The sequence below is a fragment of the Scleropages formosus genome, unplaced genomic scaffold (genome assembly GCF_900964775.1).
Source record: "Scleropages formosus unplaced genomic scaffold, fSclFor1.1, whole genome shotgun sequence".
Taxonomy (NCBI): domain Eukaryota; kingdom Metazoa; phylum Chordata; class Actinopteri; order Osteoglossiformes; family Osteoglossidae; genus Scleropages; species Scleropages formosus.
The window spans coordinates 1-16,063 of record NW_021641047.1 but is presented as its reverse complement, the minus strand read 5'-3'; the positions used below and the strand labels follow the sequence as shown (position 1 = coordinate 16,063).

At 42.8% G+C, this 16,063-nt stretch overlaps 1 protein-coding gene across 1 annotated transcript; it reads left to right on the top strand.

Moving 5' to 3' along the window:
* The first annotated feature begins 527 nt into the window (after positions 1–527).
* On the top strand, positions 528–7,064 carry LOC114909787 (cytosolic phospholipase A2 gamma-like). Its single transcript, XM_029249587.1, is given in 11 exon segments — positions 528–565; positions 783–906; positions 1,065–1,207; positions 2,096–2,294; positions 2,478–2,583; positions 4,389–4,529; positions 4,910–4,917; positions 6,296–6,349; positions 6,472–6,585; positions 6,588–6,668; positions 6,912–7,064. Coding segments are annotated over 11 exon segments (1,161 nt in total).
* Positions 7,065–16,063: the final 8,999 nt, after the last annotated feature.

The window sequence follows — 16,063 nt, the reverse complement described above, 5'->3', positions numbered from 1 at the left end:
TCTTGAGCTTTATACATTTAGAAGAGAAATGAATATATCGAGTTGAATAGAAATACAAGGTAATTTATCTAGACACGAATTAAAACAACTTGTATAAAGTTATACAGCCTTCATGGATTCTCAGCTAAAAATCTCAGAATAGTACTCAAAGTAAGAAGTGGAATACGTTTTTCTTACATAAGATACAGAAATTTGGCTTAAGTTTATTTAATATTAAGAATTCATTTAATACAGGTAAGAGCCATGCAAAAATAAAAATGTTTAACCTCTTGTTGTAGATACATCTAGAGTCTCATATTATTAATCGACTGGATCATTAGTCGACTGTAGTCGACTGTCTTCTTTGTCTGTATCTGTTTTTTTTTGCCTTATGGCTGTGTTAAAGAGCTCTGTGTCACTGCGTGAGAAGAGCACTCTATAAAAATAAATTGAATTGAACTGAATTGAACTGAGTAATTATAAAATCAGAAAATTAATGGTAAGGTTGTTTTCATGGTTGTATTTTAACATTCTTGTTATAATTACAGATGACGGACAGGAGCAGGGACGCTACGTCAGTGCAAAGGTAGCCCTTAAATACAATATATTTTCATGTTTATGATTTCAAAAGTAATTAGTGATTAATAGATACAATAACACAACACTGAAGTGATGAGGCCAATTCATATTCAGTACATTAAAAATAGCTTGTCTTTGTGTCAGTGTGAATTTAGATGTGATAAAACTGCCCAACTGACTGATACAATTATACTAATGAGAAAATCTGTTGTTTGCTATTTTAGTTTCCCTTTTCGGAGGTATGTGCGTGTGCCTAAATCCCTCAATCTAAAAGAGGAGGAGTATGTTACAGGGAGACAAGCAGTGGTGGAAAAATGTCTGAAGGACAATGGAATTAAATATAGACAGGTATGTCCTCCATGCAAACCTGAGCCTTTCAACCTCTTGTCTTGAGTTGACAACCTAAAGCAGATGTTTTATATAGATTTTTTGGAGACAGACTTCAAGACATGTAGGCCAAAGTGCCAGTTTTGACTTTTCTTCCTGTCCCACACTCACTCCTGCAGGAACATGTCCCTGTCATTGCTGTCCTGGGCTCAGGAGGAGGTGAAAGGGCCATGGTGGGACTGCTGGGCGTTTTGGCTCAGATGGGAGAGGATAAACTGCTGGACAGCATCACCTATCTGTGTGGAGTATCAGGGTGCACTTGGTAAACGGAGAATATGTACACCTGATTACACACGCAGTAACAAATAAACATTAGCAATACATCTAATAACAGCCTCAATTTCATTAACTGCTTGCCCTTGCCAGTGTTCACATCTTGGACAGGACACCAGTCCATCACAGGGTAGCTGCATACAATTACAGTCACACCAATTCAAGAGAACTGCATATCTTTGAACTGAGGGAGGAAACCAGAGCACCCAGAGGAAACCCACATGCAACTCCACAGACTGAGCTGGATTTGAACCTACACCCAAAGAGCCGAGGTGCTGCGTGACTGCAGTGTTAACATGTTGCCCACATCTAATAACTAGATTTCATGAAATAAATGAACCCCAAATATGTTCTCAACAAAAAAGTACAATAAGAGGGAGACACAAGGAGTAGTGCTACCACCTTACAACACCTGGGTGGTGTGAGAGAATATGGGTTCTTTTCTTAGTCAGTGTGGGTGGAGTTTGCATCTCCTTGTGTCTGTTTGGGTTTTGTCCAGGTGCTCTGGTTTCCTCCCACAGCCTGAAAGTGTGTAGTTCAGGTGAATTGTTGACTCTAAATTGTAAATTGTGAACTGGACAGTGTCTGTGGACTATCCTGAAATGGACTGGAGTCCTGTCTCGTGTATCACTCAAACCCCCCCCGCATCACTACAACCCTGCTCAGGGTACATGGTTTTTGAAATTGGATGGATGATAAAATAATATAGTAATGAAATGAATATAGTTATTATGCCAAAGCATAAACTCCAACTGCTACTGTACTTATTTACTTCAATTTCTGTATGTGCTCAAGGCTCTGCATCACTTCATAGTCTTTCATAGTCTTCTCTTGAACTTTACAACAGAAGATTTGATTTGTGAATTATCATTTTCAGGTGCATGGCATCACTGTATGAGGACCCCAAATGGTCTGTAAATGTAGCTGCTGACAAGGACCAAATTTTGGAGAGACTCTCAAATGGAAAATTCAGTATATTAGACATGCTGGACTGGCTAAGTGAAGCTGTGGAAGATGAGAATTACTCACTGACTGATTTTTGGGCTGCGACTGTTGTTTACTACATCATAAAAGAGGTCAGTGATGAAAGAAAAACACAGAATGATGGACGGTGTAATTGCTGGGTGTCAGGATTCCACACATTTGCATTAAATTCATTTTAACATGTATTTAATTATTTTAACTATTTCATTTTAATATGTTTTAGAAAATTGCATCAGCTGTGTGATATTTTGTTGCATCATTTTTAATCCCTATAGATAGATAGACACCATCTCTCAGAACAGGAAGCCAGAGACTCAACCAACCCCTATCCCATCTACACAGCCATCGACAAGGGACTGAAACAAGACAATCAGACAGCACGTATGTACGGAACATGTTGTGGAGGTCTGATTATTGTTTCGTTGAGTTGGCTCATGTTCTCAGTCCTGGTCCCCCCTGTTCACCATGTTTACTTCTATTTATATCATCTGATCTTTTAATCAATTAGTCTAGCTTGAGCAGCATGTTCACTAAATGGTTTGATTCTAGACAAGCATTTAGTTGATCATTATGTGCAGTTCTATGGAAAATATTTGTACTCTTGCAATAATGAGAAGTAAATTTTCAAAAACGTGTCTATTTTAAATCACTCAATCCTGATGTAATATAGTACTCGACCTATTCAATCTGTAAATGAGACAGCAGGGTGCATTGGTTTGAATTTTTGGTTAGAGGCTTTGGAGTTGCAGGTTCTAATCCCACCTTCTCCTGTAGTGCTCTGAGCTAATAATTTTTCAATTATTATTCAAGTAAAAGGGAGGCATTGTTTGTCTGTCAGTACAGCAGGAAAACTAGACAATCCTGGCTGAACACAACATTGGCAAAATCTCTCATTTCTCTTGTTTGCCCACTAATAATTCCCATGAGGCTGTGGTGGAGCAGTGGGTTTGGCCACGGTCTGTTCTCTGGTGGGTCTGGGGGTCAAGTCCTGCTTAGGGTGCCTTGTAACAGTCTGGTGTCCTCTCTTGGGTGTGTCCTCAACCCTTTGTGCCCTGTGTTGCTGTGTTATGCTCTGGCTCCCCATAACCCTGCTTCAGATTGGTGGTTTCAGACAGTGTGTGTAATTCCCTTGACATGTCATGAACATGGGACATACAAGGCAGCTTTTATACCCCTAAAAGCCTTTTTTTCAATAAAATTATAAAAAAGTGACATATTTACATGTACATTTACCAGATGCTATCATCCAAAGCGAAATACATTTCTGAGAAGAATACAAAAACATGAACAGAAGGAGAGATCTGGATGCAAACATGTGATTCTTGAGTGCAATTTATCACTCTCAGATTAACATCACCAAATAAACAAGTTCACACACACAAAAACTACTTGTCCCATACGGGGTCAAGGGGAACCGGAGCCTAACCCGGCAACACAGGGCACAAGGCTAGAGGGAGAGGGGACACACCCAGGACAGGACACCAGTCCATCACAAGGCACCCGAAGCGAGACTCAAACCCCAGACCCACAAGAGACCGGGCATAGACCAAACCTGCTGCACCACTATGGCCCCTGCAAACCAGTGCATAATACATATAGAGTTTTTTAAATTATTAAACAAAAAAAAATAAAATTTAATAATGATAATGTGGGGGCACAGTGGCGCAGTGGGTTGAACCGGGTCCTGCTTTCCAGTGGGTCTGGGGTTCGAGTCCCGCTTGGGGTGCCTTGTGATGGACTGACGTCTCGTCCTGGGTGTGTCCCTTCCCCCTCCGGCCTTACGCCCTGTGTTGCCGGGTAGGCTCCGGTTCCCTGCGACCCCGTATGGGACAAGTGGTTAGGAAATGTAATAATAATAATTGAAAAATTACTGAGATTTATCTGGCACATGGGACATCAGGAGAGAAAGGAATCCAAAATATATTTTTGTTTGAGTTTTGAGAATTATATGATGCTTTTTTCCAAAACAATGTACAATGTTAATCTACTTTCAGCAGTTTACGCATCTTAGCAATTTTAGGGTAATTACCTTCCGCAAGGACACTAGAGCTGGAATTCAAACACACAACCTTTGGGTCTAAAGGCAGCAGCTCAAATTTCTTCAATGTGCTGTTTGGTACGATTTGTCATTTTTAGGAAAGTAATAGTTTGTAGAGGTTTAAAATGAGTCCGTTCCTGTTTTACAGCCTGCTGGTTTGAGATCACTCCTCATGAAGCTGGTTATTCTCTTTTGGGGGCCTATGTGGACACATCCCACTTCGGCAGCCAGTTTGAGGCAGGAAAGCTCAAAAAAGCTATCAAGGAGGAAGACATGTTGTACCTGCAAGGTGCTCTTTGTGCTTCTTGTTTTAATAATTGAACTGTTCCAGAGACACCGAAGTGTGTAAGTAAACCTCAGTCATGTCTCTGCAGGACTCTGTGGCAGTGCTATTGCAGATGGGATGGAAAACATAACGGAAATATTACAGTGGATTTGGGACTGGATTCACAGTAAGCAAAACATTTATTTGACCTCACATTTTTAAGTGCCAATTTTTCTCTTTTGTATTCTGCTCTCTCTGTCATTTTCATTTTGGCCAAAGGCTGCATTTAATGAAATCCCTTCAATTTTTCAGAGCTGCTTTCTCACTTCCAATCAACGAATAAGTCAGAAAATTCAGGTGAGCTGCTGTGTTTTTTCAATATCTTGTTTTTGTCTCACATTCAGGTCGAACAGTGAATATTTCTGTAACGTCTCTTTTCTGTTTTTAAAAGCTCTCAGTGAGGACCCTGCATACCAAGTGCTGCGGTGTCTCGTACAGCTACATGACTCTTATGAAAATAACGATGAAAGCGTCGCTCTGCTGCAAAAAATTATAAAATTACAACAAGGTACTAAGTGTTCTGTTCAATACTAATACTGTGACCAACATCAGTTCAGTCAATGCAGAACAAATGTGACATTTTGTTATATACCATTATTTTACATAATCTTGCCTACAGCATTTTTGTTTATCATATCAAACAATACATGAAATACAGTATGTTATTTATTATTATTGTATTATATATGAGATTTATAATTTAATTGACAGATCCCCTCCCCCTCCGGCCTTACGCCCTGTGTTGCTGGGTAGGCTCCGGCTCCCCGCGACCCCGTATGGGACAAGCGGTTCACAAAATGTGTGTGTGTTTTGAAACATGAAAAATAGTTTTGAAAATGATTAAAGGTGCCTAAATGAATTCCATTTGTTTTTGCAGAAAGCAACACAAACTATCCCAGAGTTTGTGTTCTGCAAAAAAATGAGTGGCTGAACTTGAATGCAGAGGAGAGACAGAAATATGTTGCAGATCTTTCCATTGAAATCTGCAAGGCCCTCGAGGGATTGTTTGGTCCTTTGGAAAGAAGTAAGTAGTTTCCCATCAGCAGTTATACCATGTTTACAGTAAGCTGTTTAGAAAGTTGCATTTCTATAATATAATTTTATGTTCAAATGCGTGTATGAGTGTTTTGAAGCTGGTAGTGTAGTTCTTAGAGCTCCTGTCTTTGCACCCATGGGTAACAGGGTTTGAATCTTTTTCCAGCAAAAGAATGCTTGAGCAAGGTACTTACCGTAAATTACTCGAGTAAAACTGTCCAGATTTTTAAATGGGTAAATAGTTGCAGGGAGCATAACTGTGTAACTTTCTGTGGAGAAAGTATCAGCGAAATATTTAAATGTGAAGTATGATTTCCTTTCTTTTAGCAGGTATTTTCCCATTTCTGAAATATTACAGAAAACCATTATAGCTGCTCACAACTGGACCTGGGGCACCAAATTCAACTTCCTGTACAAGTACCCAGCAAAAGGCAAGTGTGGTTCTCATCTCTGGTGCCTGTTGCTCTCTGTTTTTCTCCAAACTCTCTAACCACTGAGCTGGAGCCACAGCCTGAGGACAAACTGCCTTTCCTTCACTAATGGATGTGGCCTGATACAGCAGTAAAGCATCACTGGCTCTGCTCTGTGTCCAGAGGTAGAGCACATCCCGGCTGCTCTGCTGTCAGATGAGAAGAGAGACCTGATAGATGCAGGAATCCTGTGAACTCTCCCTGTGTGGCTCTCTACGGCCGGAGAGGAAGGTGGACCTCATTCTCTTCTTCGACTTCAGCAGGGACGATCCCTTCCTGGTGAGAACAGAGTCAATATTTTAATACTGTGAATTTCTTTCACTACACCGGCATTCTGGTAGATGCTGTGATGTGTCTCATTTGAATTACATGTAGCAATGTCACTACTATGATCTCTCCAGACAGTGAAGAAAGCTGCAGATTACTGTAAAGAGGCTGGAATACCATTCCCCTCTGTGGTCATAGAACCAGGAGAGGAAAAGAACCCTAAAGACTTCTATGTGTTCAAGATGAAACAAAAGCACCCATCGTCATCCACATTCCGCTCTTCAACACTGTCAACTGTGGAGGTTGGGTCATATACCGGCCGTCTAATCCTGTAGCATCCCATCCCAAAGATTTTAAAAACATGCTTTAATGATGGAAAATGTGTATCTACCATATTCCTTCATGGCTGTTCAAATATTTATTTTAAAACAGGACTCTTATATTAATACATGGAGAGTAAAACAGGAGAAACGTTATCTTCGGAGCCAATTGATATTCAGGTTCCTATGAAATACTGCTTTCAAGTTTCTTCTTTCTTCTGATATTCTAATAGTTTTCTACATGTCCCTCTCAGAAAAAGATTGAGGAGTGGAGGAAGCGGTACAAACTTTTCAGGATCCATACAGCAAGGAAAATGATTGAGGACCTGCTGCTGGTGTCCAGTCGGAATGTGAAGAACAAAAAGGAGAAGATCCTCAATGAGATCAAGGCAGCGTGTGCACGCTGATGCTTCAGAGGCTGATTTTTCATCGACTTCTTTTCAAATCATTTTTAAATAGTCAGCATTTATTCTTTTCTAATCAGAAAACCTTTATACCATATATATCATTAAATGTAATCAATCTCTAGCTTTCAGATCATGAGACAAACATTCTAATCAAATTTCTTTGATTCATATTTTGCATCTAAGTCAAAACCTTAGTTTAATTTGATTCCTAAAAAGTAATGTATCCATCTATCCACTTTCAGTAACTGTTCATCTCATACAGATCTGGAGCCTATTGTGACCAACGTAGAGCATAAGGTGGATGGATGGAACTCATGGAATTGCAGGGTGATCACACACTCAGTCTGCCACACAGATACACAAACTTTGGGCAATTTAGAGCCACTAGTTCATCTGATACACATTTATTTGGTGCTTAGATCATGATCAGGACAAGCAGTTTTTGGAAATGGATGGATGGATGGATGGATGGATGGAATATGGGTGGAACCTGGAGCACTCAGGGCCCAGGACCTGTAAGGGGAAAGCACTGAATTCTAACTAGATCAAGCTGTATCTTTCTAAGTTTGGCAACAGGTAAATCTTTTGCATTTTATTCTAACAAAACATGTTATAAATCAACAATTAAAACAGTGATTTTGCTAGTGATTCGCTGTTGTCTTCCTGTGCTTTTTGAGTTTCTCTGCTGAGCAATGAATATTTTGTACTATTTCCTGGCTTCTAAAAACAATAAACCAGATGATTTTGCCCTTTGTTCAGTTTCTTCATATGAATGCCGTAAGAAATGTTTAACTGAAGAAATGAAAAATGCAACACATTTTTTCCTGGTATTAGTCCACTTAAACTCCTCCACCTGGGGCAAATCTCTCCCCTTACCTGGAGGGGACATGCCATCCTTTTCTGTGAGAGAACCATGGACTCCGACCTGGAGGTGCTGATCCTCATCCCCAACCGCTTCACACTTGGCTGAAAACTGTTCCAGTGCACGTTGGAGGCAACCATCATCCGCAAGAAGCAAAGGCTTCACCTTCCGACTTCCACGTAGAATGCCCTTCTGACCTCGACTGCGCCTTGATATCCTGTCCATGAAAACCACAAACAGGAGTGGAGACAAGGCAAAACCTTGGCGGAGTCCAACACCCACACTGAACGGGCTTGACTTAATGCGAGTATGTGGACACAGCTCTCGCTCTGTGTGTACCGAATGGCCCGCAGTAGTGCCCCGGCACCCCATACTCCCTAAGCACCTCCCACAGAATTTCTCGGGGAACACGGTCATAGGCCTTCTCCAAGTCACAAAACACATGTAGACTGGATTAGCGAACTCCCATGCCCCTCATTTATCTGTGAGAGGGTAAAAAGCTGGTCCACTGTTCCACCAGCCAGGACGGAATCGCATTGTTCCTCTTCAGTCCAAGGTTCAACCATCTGCCGGAGCCTCCTTTCCAGCACCCTGGCATAGACTTTCCCAGGGAGGCTGAAAGTGTGATACCCCGATAGTTGGCACACACTCTCCGGTCCTTTTTCTTAAAGATAGGGACCACCACCCTAGTTTGCTAATCCAAAGGCACTGTCACCGAGGTCCATGCAACATTGCAGAGGCGTGTCAGCCATGACAGTTCTACAACATCCAGGGCCTTAAGCAGTTCCGGGCAATCTCATCCACCACTGGTGCTTTGCCACCATGGAGCTTACCAACTACCTCAGTGACATCCACCAGGGAAATGGACTCCGATTGCCCGGAAGCCTCTGGCCCTGACTCTGTAAGGGAGGCTAATCTCTCAGGTTTAGAAGTTCCTCAAAGCGCTCCTTTCCACCTCCTGACAATGTCCTCATTAGAGGTCAGAGTTTAAAAGAGAAAAGAGACTTTACAGAAATATTCACTTTTCAAACTGAATGTGAGACAAACACAAGACCTTGAATCAATTCAGCAGCTCACCATGTATTGCTAAATGATAGGATTCAATCACTGAACTGTGGGAGCCAAGCAGTCCTGAAAAACTGGAGGGACATAATAAAATGTGGCTTTCAGACAAAAATACCAACCAACCAACATCAGCAAAGGCTCGTCCTGAGCAGGGTCGTGCAGGCTGGAACCTCACCCGGTAAGCACAGGGTGCAAGGCTGAAGGGGGAGGGGACATACCCTGGACAGGACGTCAGTCCGTCACAAGGCACCCCCCTCCCCCCGTTCTAATTTTCATGATTATTGAAGAAATGACAAAAAAGGAGCAGGATGAAACAGGAAGTCAAATATATGAGGTCAATGTGAGGACTGATCTCAAACCAGCAGGCTGTAACACAGGAATGGGCTCAATTTAAATCTCTTCAACTTTTAGTTTACTAAAAAGACAAAACCCTACCCAACACTACAGCATGAAAGCTATCTGTGTAGACATGCTATTTTAGAGGTCTGGGTTGCTGTTTTGGACCTGAAAGGTTGTGGGTTGAATCCCACCTCAGCTGTAGCACACTTCAGCAAAGTACTAAAACTAAAATTGCTCAGCTGTGTAAATTGGTAAATAACTGTAGGTAGATGAACGTTGTAGGTCACTTTGTAGAGAAGTGTCTGCTATATTAATAAATGTAAATATTTCACTTCCTTGTAATTTTGTTGGAAAAAAAAGCCTTTCTGGGGCATAAAGCTGTCCCTGCATGTTCCATGTTCATGACAAATATGATGTAATCTAATGATATAAATACAAGTAAACACAGTGAACAGGGAGGACCAGCACTGAGAACATGAGCAAAGTCAACAAAATAATAATCAGATCTACACATATGTACTGTATGTGTCTGTCTGTCTGTGTCTCAATAGAATTGATGTTCTCTACCTCTAACAGTACTTTTGTATTACAGTAAAGACTGTGACCACAGTGTCCCTCATTTACTAACATAAGAGAGACCTGAGAAAGTCAACAAACATTTGACACTGGATCTACCCCTCGGTCTTGACTTTTTAATAGCAGTAGTTGTTGTTCTGGGGGTGCGGGGGCATGGTTGTACTTTGAGTTCTTGTTACAATTACAGATGACAAACAGGAACAGGGACACTATATCAGTGCAAAGGCAGACCTTAGATACTGTCATGCAGGGTCGAGAGAACCGGGACGGCAGGACCCAAGGTGCGGGGTCTTTCTTCTGGATTCAGGGGATAAGGCAAGTTCTCGGAGTTGGGGACAGGCGAATGGGTCGGTCGATTGGCGGTCGGAGTCAGAGCCAGCAACCGTGGACGAGGTCAGGGGACGAAGCAAAAGGTCGGTCGGGTCGCCGGTCCAACCCACTGCGCCACCGCACCCCCATGACCTAAAGCAGATGTTTCATATAGATTTTTTGGAGACACACTTCAAAACATGTAGACCAAAGTGCAAGTTTTAAGACACAGTACGTTTTACTGTCACCTTAATAGCACTGATGTTCTCCACCTCTAACTGTACTACTGTATTTCAGTAAAGGCTGTGACCTCGGTGTCCTTCTTTCTTGACTGGTTAGTGAATTCAGGAGATTAGAAGTCAATAGAAACTTGATATTTGACCGAACTCCCTCAGTCTTGACTTTTCTTCTTGTCCCACACTCACTCCTGCAGGAACATGTCCCAGTCATGCTGTCATGGGCTCAGGAGGAGGTGAAAGGGCCATGGTGGGACTGCTGGGCTCTTGGCTCAGATGGGAGAGGAGAAGAAACTGCTGGCCAGCATTACCTATCTGTGTGGAGTGTCAGGGTCCACCTGGTAAATGGGCAAATATTTTGAAAACAATTACAAATACAATAATGAGCAGTAAATAATATCAATTTATTTTTGTATTCATGTCAGGTGTATGGCATCACTGTATGAAGATCCCTGCCGGTCTTTGAAAGTACCCACTGACAAGAACAAACTTATGGAGAGACTCTCAGATGGAGAATTCAATAGATCAGATATACTGGACTGGCTAAATGAAGCTGTAGAAGATGAGAATTACTCACTGACTGATTTTTGGGCAGCGACTGTGTTCACTGGACTGTGAAAGAGAACAGTGACTAAAGAAAAAAACATAGCTGAGTGACTGGACAATTGCTTTTGTATGTTATCTTTAAATTAGTTTTAATGTGTGAAGTAAATGGGAGAGCTATGCATTGCTGTTGATGCAAGGGGTTAAGCCCATGGCTCATAGGCCTTATGTTCTTTGTAACTTAATGTTTGTTTTGTATTTGGCTGTGGTTGATGTGTTTTGAAGAATACCTTTTAGTAAAGAAAAACAAACCTTTTTTTAGTCCAACTACTTCAATTCTCCACTGCTGCCTCCATCCGTCGTCCATACCCTCGCAGTCTGCTCTAATGATATTACTGTTTTGGTGTCTAGGTCTAGGCATTCTTGTTCTTGTGTCTCTGTCACCCACAAACCGCACACCAGACATAAGCACCTGGTCGTAGTCAGCAGGGCAGGGTATAAAGGCTCCCGGTCCACCACTGTCAGATCACGGAATCTTGTATGAGACAACCGTCCCACCTGCGTTCTTCAGCTTTACCCTCACCTTGCCCAACCTTTGCCTTGCATTCCCCTCCTTGTTCCCTCGTTCACCTCCTCGACCCCGAGTCCTGCTTTCTACAGTTTTGACCTTTGCCTCACCTCACTGACCATGACTTAGGATCATCCCTTGGGAACAACATTCGCAGCTTGATTCCGGATCCAAGGCCTATCCCCGACCACGAGTATTGCTTTGCGCCTTGAGCTTCCACATAAACGACCCTGCACTTGGGTCCCACCTCTGGTGTCCAGCCCCTGGGTCTAACAGTCCCTATGTATTGCTTTTATCTGCTAAACTGATTTGGAGCACGCCAAGGCTGCCCGGGGAGGGGGTGGAGACAGGGGCAAAGCAGCCACAGCTGGGGCTGATTTCACTCCCTATTTCTTCCCCGGTGCCCAGCAGTAGAGGAAAAGAGATCGAGGAGCAGAACAAGGCGAACCGAACCCGATCCGATCCCGATCCCAGAGATGACGCCCCCATCCCGACAGACCCGACTCTCCCAGTCCCCCGACCAGCACGAAACCTCCCTACCTGTTCCCTGGTCCCCGTTTCCCGTCTCCCGTCTCCTTCCTTCTCCCCTGTCTAAGGGCAAATAAAAGCCCACAGCAACGGGCGACTGCATCTCCTGTCTCCATGCCTCGTCTCTTACGTGGTTTCTTAATTTATTAGTTTCAATTGATTTGTATGTTGAATGAAAATCCTGACTCCAGTCATGTCGGCTTAAGAGCATTTAGTTGAGAGCTCTGTGTACTTTTTATTAGTATAAATATGACACATTGAACTATCATAGGGAAAATGTATTAACACTGAGACACAAACAAAGGGCATTGGTAGTATAGTGGCCAGAGGTGCTGTCTTTGGACTCAAAAGTTGCAGGTTAGATCTTGTATTTTGCTGTAATACCCTTAAGCAAAGTACTTACCCTAAATTCCCAAGGTGTAGAAATGGTAAATCATTGTAAGTTTCTTTGGAGGAAAACTGTCTACTAAATGAATAATGCAGTGCTGTATTTTTTTGTGTTCACAAAATTCAAGGAAACCCCTCACTCTTGTCTACAGCAACAATTAATTGTGTTATTTTGATTGTTTTAGAGTGGCTTCAGACCACTGAATTCCTGTCTTGCAGACCCCTGGTTCGAGGTCAGCCCCTGAAAGAAGCTGGATACACCCATGTGGGCGCCTATGTAACCACGTCCCTCTTGGGAGCCAGTTTGAGGAAGGACTTGTGAAGAAACAGGACCGAGGAGAAGGACATGTTGTATCTGCAAGGTCCTATTTGCCGTCCTTCTCTTAATTATGCAGAAAAACTGCAACAGCTATCAGGGTAACCATGGTAACTGTCTCATAACCATCAGATCCTAGGTTTTCCTACACTGATCTGGGTTTTCCTATTTCACCAATATTCTTTTCACTTATTGGGAAAACTTTTTTAAAATTTTACTTTGAACTCCATTTTTATAATGGACAGTCTACTGAAAGTGAATTAATGTCACTTCCTTTTCTCAGATATTTTTTCAGTGATGACCAGTGAACAGAGTGCTGCGAATGTGGGTGAGCTGTTATCACTCAGTGCCTTCCCACATTCATCCCAGTCCTGAGTAGCTCTCTCTCTATAACTGTCACTCCTTTTTTTCATGAACTCCCCATGAAGATCCTCTTACATCAGATACTGAGTCATCTTATCCAGTTGTATGACAAATATGATGATGATGATGATCACGGCTGCTCTCTGCTACTGGATCACTGAAAGAACAACAGGTGCAGTGGAAGAGTGAAATGTGGTAAATCTGTCATTTTTTTTAAACACACCACACACAGACACCCACACACACATATATACAAACATAGTACTATTGTATGGTGTACCTTTCTCAGTTCCATTACATCACACTTGGTTTACAGTCATGGCCTTTGTCCAAGGTCATTTGCAATTGTACATTTTTAACAGTATAAATTTCTTATGACAACAATTGTTATGATGATGAAAACTGGAGCCCAAACCAGCAACACAGGGTGCAAGGCTGGAGGGGGAGGATAAACACCCTGGATGGGATGCCAGCCTGACACAAGGGACCCCCAGCAGGGCTCGAACCCCCGACCCATCGGTGAGTAGGCCTTGGCCAAACCTGCTGTGCCAACCGCAACCCCTATACACTACACAGGTGTGAGATAATGAACAAAGAGAATATGTAAGAAAGAGCGGGATGCTGAGGTATTAGTGACAAGTTCAGTTGCTGTGGGGTGTGACATTATTGGTCTTTATTCAGATAGGTTATTCATAGTTCAGACAAAAACCGATATTACTTTTTCGTAATCAGTTTCACTTCTGTCTGAAGGACTACTTTACTCCCAGAAATTCATTTTATATTTTATGGGGGTTATACCTTACCTGACTATACAAGAGGGGCTAGCAGGTTTTTCCACACTACAGCTTTTCTTGAACACATTCAAGACACACACACACACACACACACACATTTTCAGAACTGCTTGTCCCATACGGGGTCACGGGAACCGGAGCCTAAGCAACACAGGGCGTAAGGCTGGAGGGGGAGGGGACACACCCAGGACGGGACGCCAGTCCGTCGCAAGGCACCCCAAGCGGGACGCGAACCCCAGACCCACCGGAGAGCAGGCCTGTGGTCCAACCCACTGCGCCACCGCACCCCCCACATTCAAGACATTCAGCAGCTACTTGCACGGTAAATTGAAATCCTTGTACAATCTGTAAAACTAACAAGTAATTTGCTTTATTACATACATAATAATTATTAGATATACTGCATATAGAATCACTTCTGCTATTAATAAAACCAATTATTTGTCTGTATGCATTTCCATGTTCTTGTTGCACAGATTCTATATTTACATTCACATTTATTCATTTAGCAGACGCTTTTGTCCAAAGGGACGTACAACTCAGAAAAGTACAATTTCCGCATTATATTAAGAGAAAGAGACATAGCTGCAGACATGTGACTCAAGTAAACCCAGTTTGATACCTACCACTTGCTGCACCGAGGTTCATCGTTCGAGTAGGTGCATAAAAACACAGGATACACAAAACCTGATACCCTCCTACCAATTTTTTTGTTTTTAGAAATTACAAACACAAGCAAGCAAAACGATGTTGGAGTAGTGGCTGAATAAAGGCTTTATCTGGTGATGCTCATGAAGTTACAGTGCATGAACATTTACACCATACATAAGCTGGAGAGGTCTTGGGTGAAATGGGTCCGGAAAAGATGAGTTTTTAGACAGAGTTCTTCTTGAATGCAGACAGAGTTTCTGCAGTTCTGAGCGACTGGGGAAGGTCGTTCCACCACAACGGAGCCAGAACCCAAACCTCCGTGCTTTACCTTTTGTGAACAGGACCACCAAGAGAGCAGAAGTAGACAAGCGAAGGGGTCTAGCAGGGGTGTAGCGGTTGATCAAAACCTGTAAATAGCTGAGAGTAGTTCTATTGATGCATTTGTAGATAATAACCAGGGTCCTGAATTTGATTCGGGCAGTTATAGGAAGTCAGTGCAGAGAAATGAGAAGAGGAGATACGTGGGAACGCTTAGGCAGATCAAACACGACTCGCGCAGCAGCATTTTGTAGAAGCTGCAGAGGTTTAATGGCAGTAGCAGGAAGGCCCCACAGGAGAGAGTTGCAGTAGTCCAGGCGGGAAGTCACCATGGCCTGGACAAGTAGTTGGACAGAGTCAATAATGAGGTAGGGACGGATCCTACGAATATTATGCAGGATGTATCTGCAGGACCGGGTTGTGGCTTTGATGTGCAGAGAGAAAGACAGACTCGCATCAGTCGCTACTCCCAGACTCTTAGCCAGGGATGTAGGCAAAATGAGTGAGTTGTCCAGTTTGATCGATAGATCGTGACACAAGGACGGGACAGCTGGGAGGTAAAGAATCTCTTTTGGAAAGGGTGAGTTGGAGGTGGTGATCAGACATCCACGAAGAGATGTCCGACAGGCAGGCAGCGATCCGTGCGGAGATGTCTGATGCACCAGGTGGAAAGGAGAGGAAGAGCTGAGTGTCATCAGCACTGCAGTGGTATTTGAATTCATGGGAGGCTATGACAGGACCGAGGCAGGAGGTATAGATTGAGAAAAGAAGAGGACCCCGAGCCCTGCAGGACACCAGTTGAGAGAGGCAGAGTAGAAGAATGAGAGCCCCGCCAGACCACTTGAAAGGATCTGTCAGGTAGGTAGGACTCAAACCATCTTAGTGCCACACCTTTGATCCCAAGCCGGTTAAGAGTGGAGAGAAGAATCTGATCGTTGACTGTGTCAAATGCCGTAGACAGATCAAGGAGAATGAGGACCGAGGAGAGAGAGGTGTACTGCTGTACTTATTTACTACAGTTACTGTATGTGTACAGTTCTCTGCATCATTTCAGTCTTTTTCTATTTAACTTTATTTTACAAACAGCACATTTGATTTGTTAATTATCATTTCAGGTGCATGGCATCACTGTGTAAGGACCCCA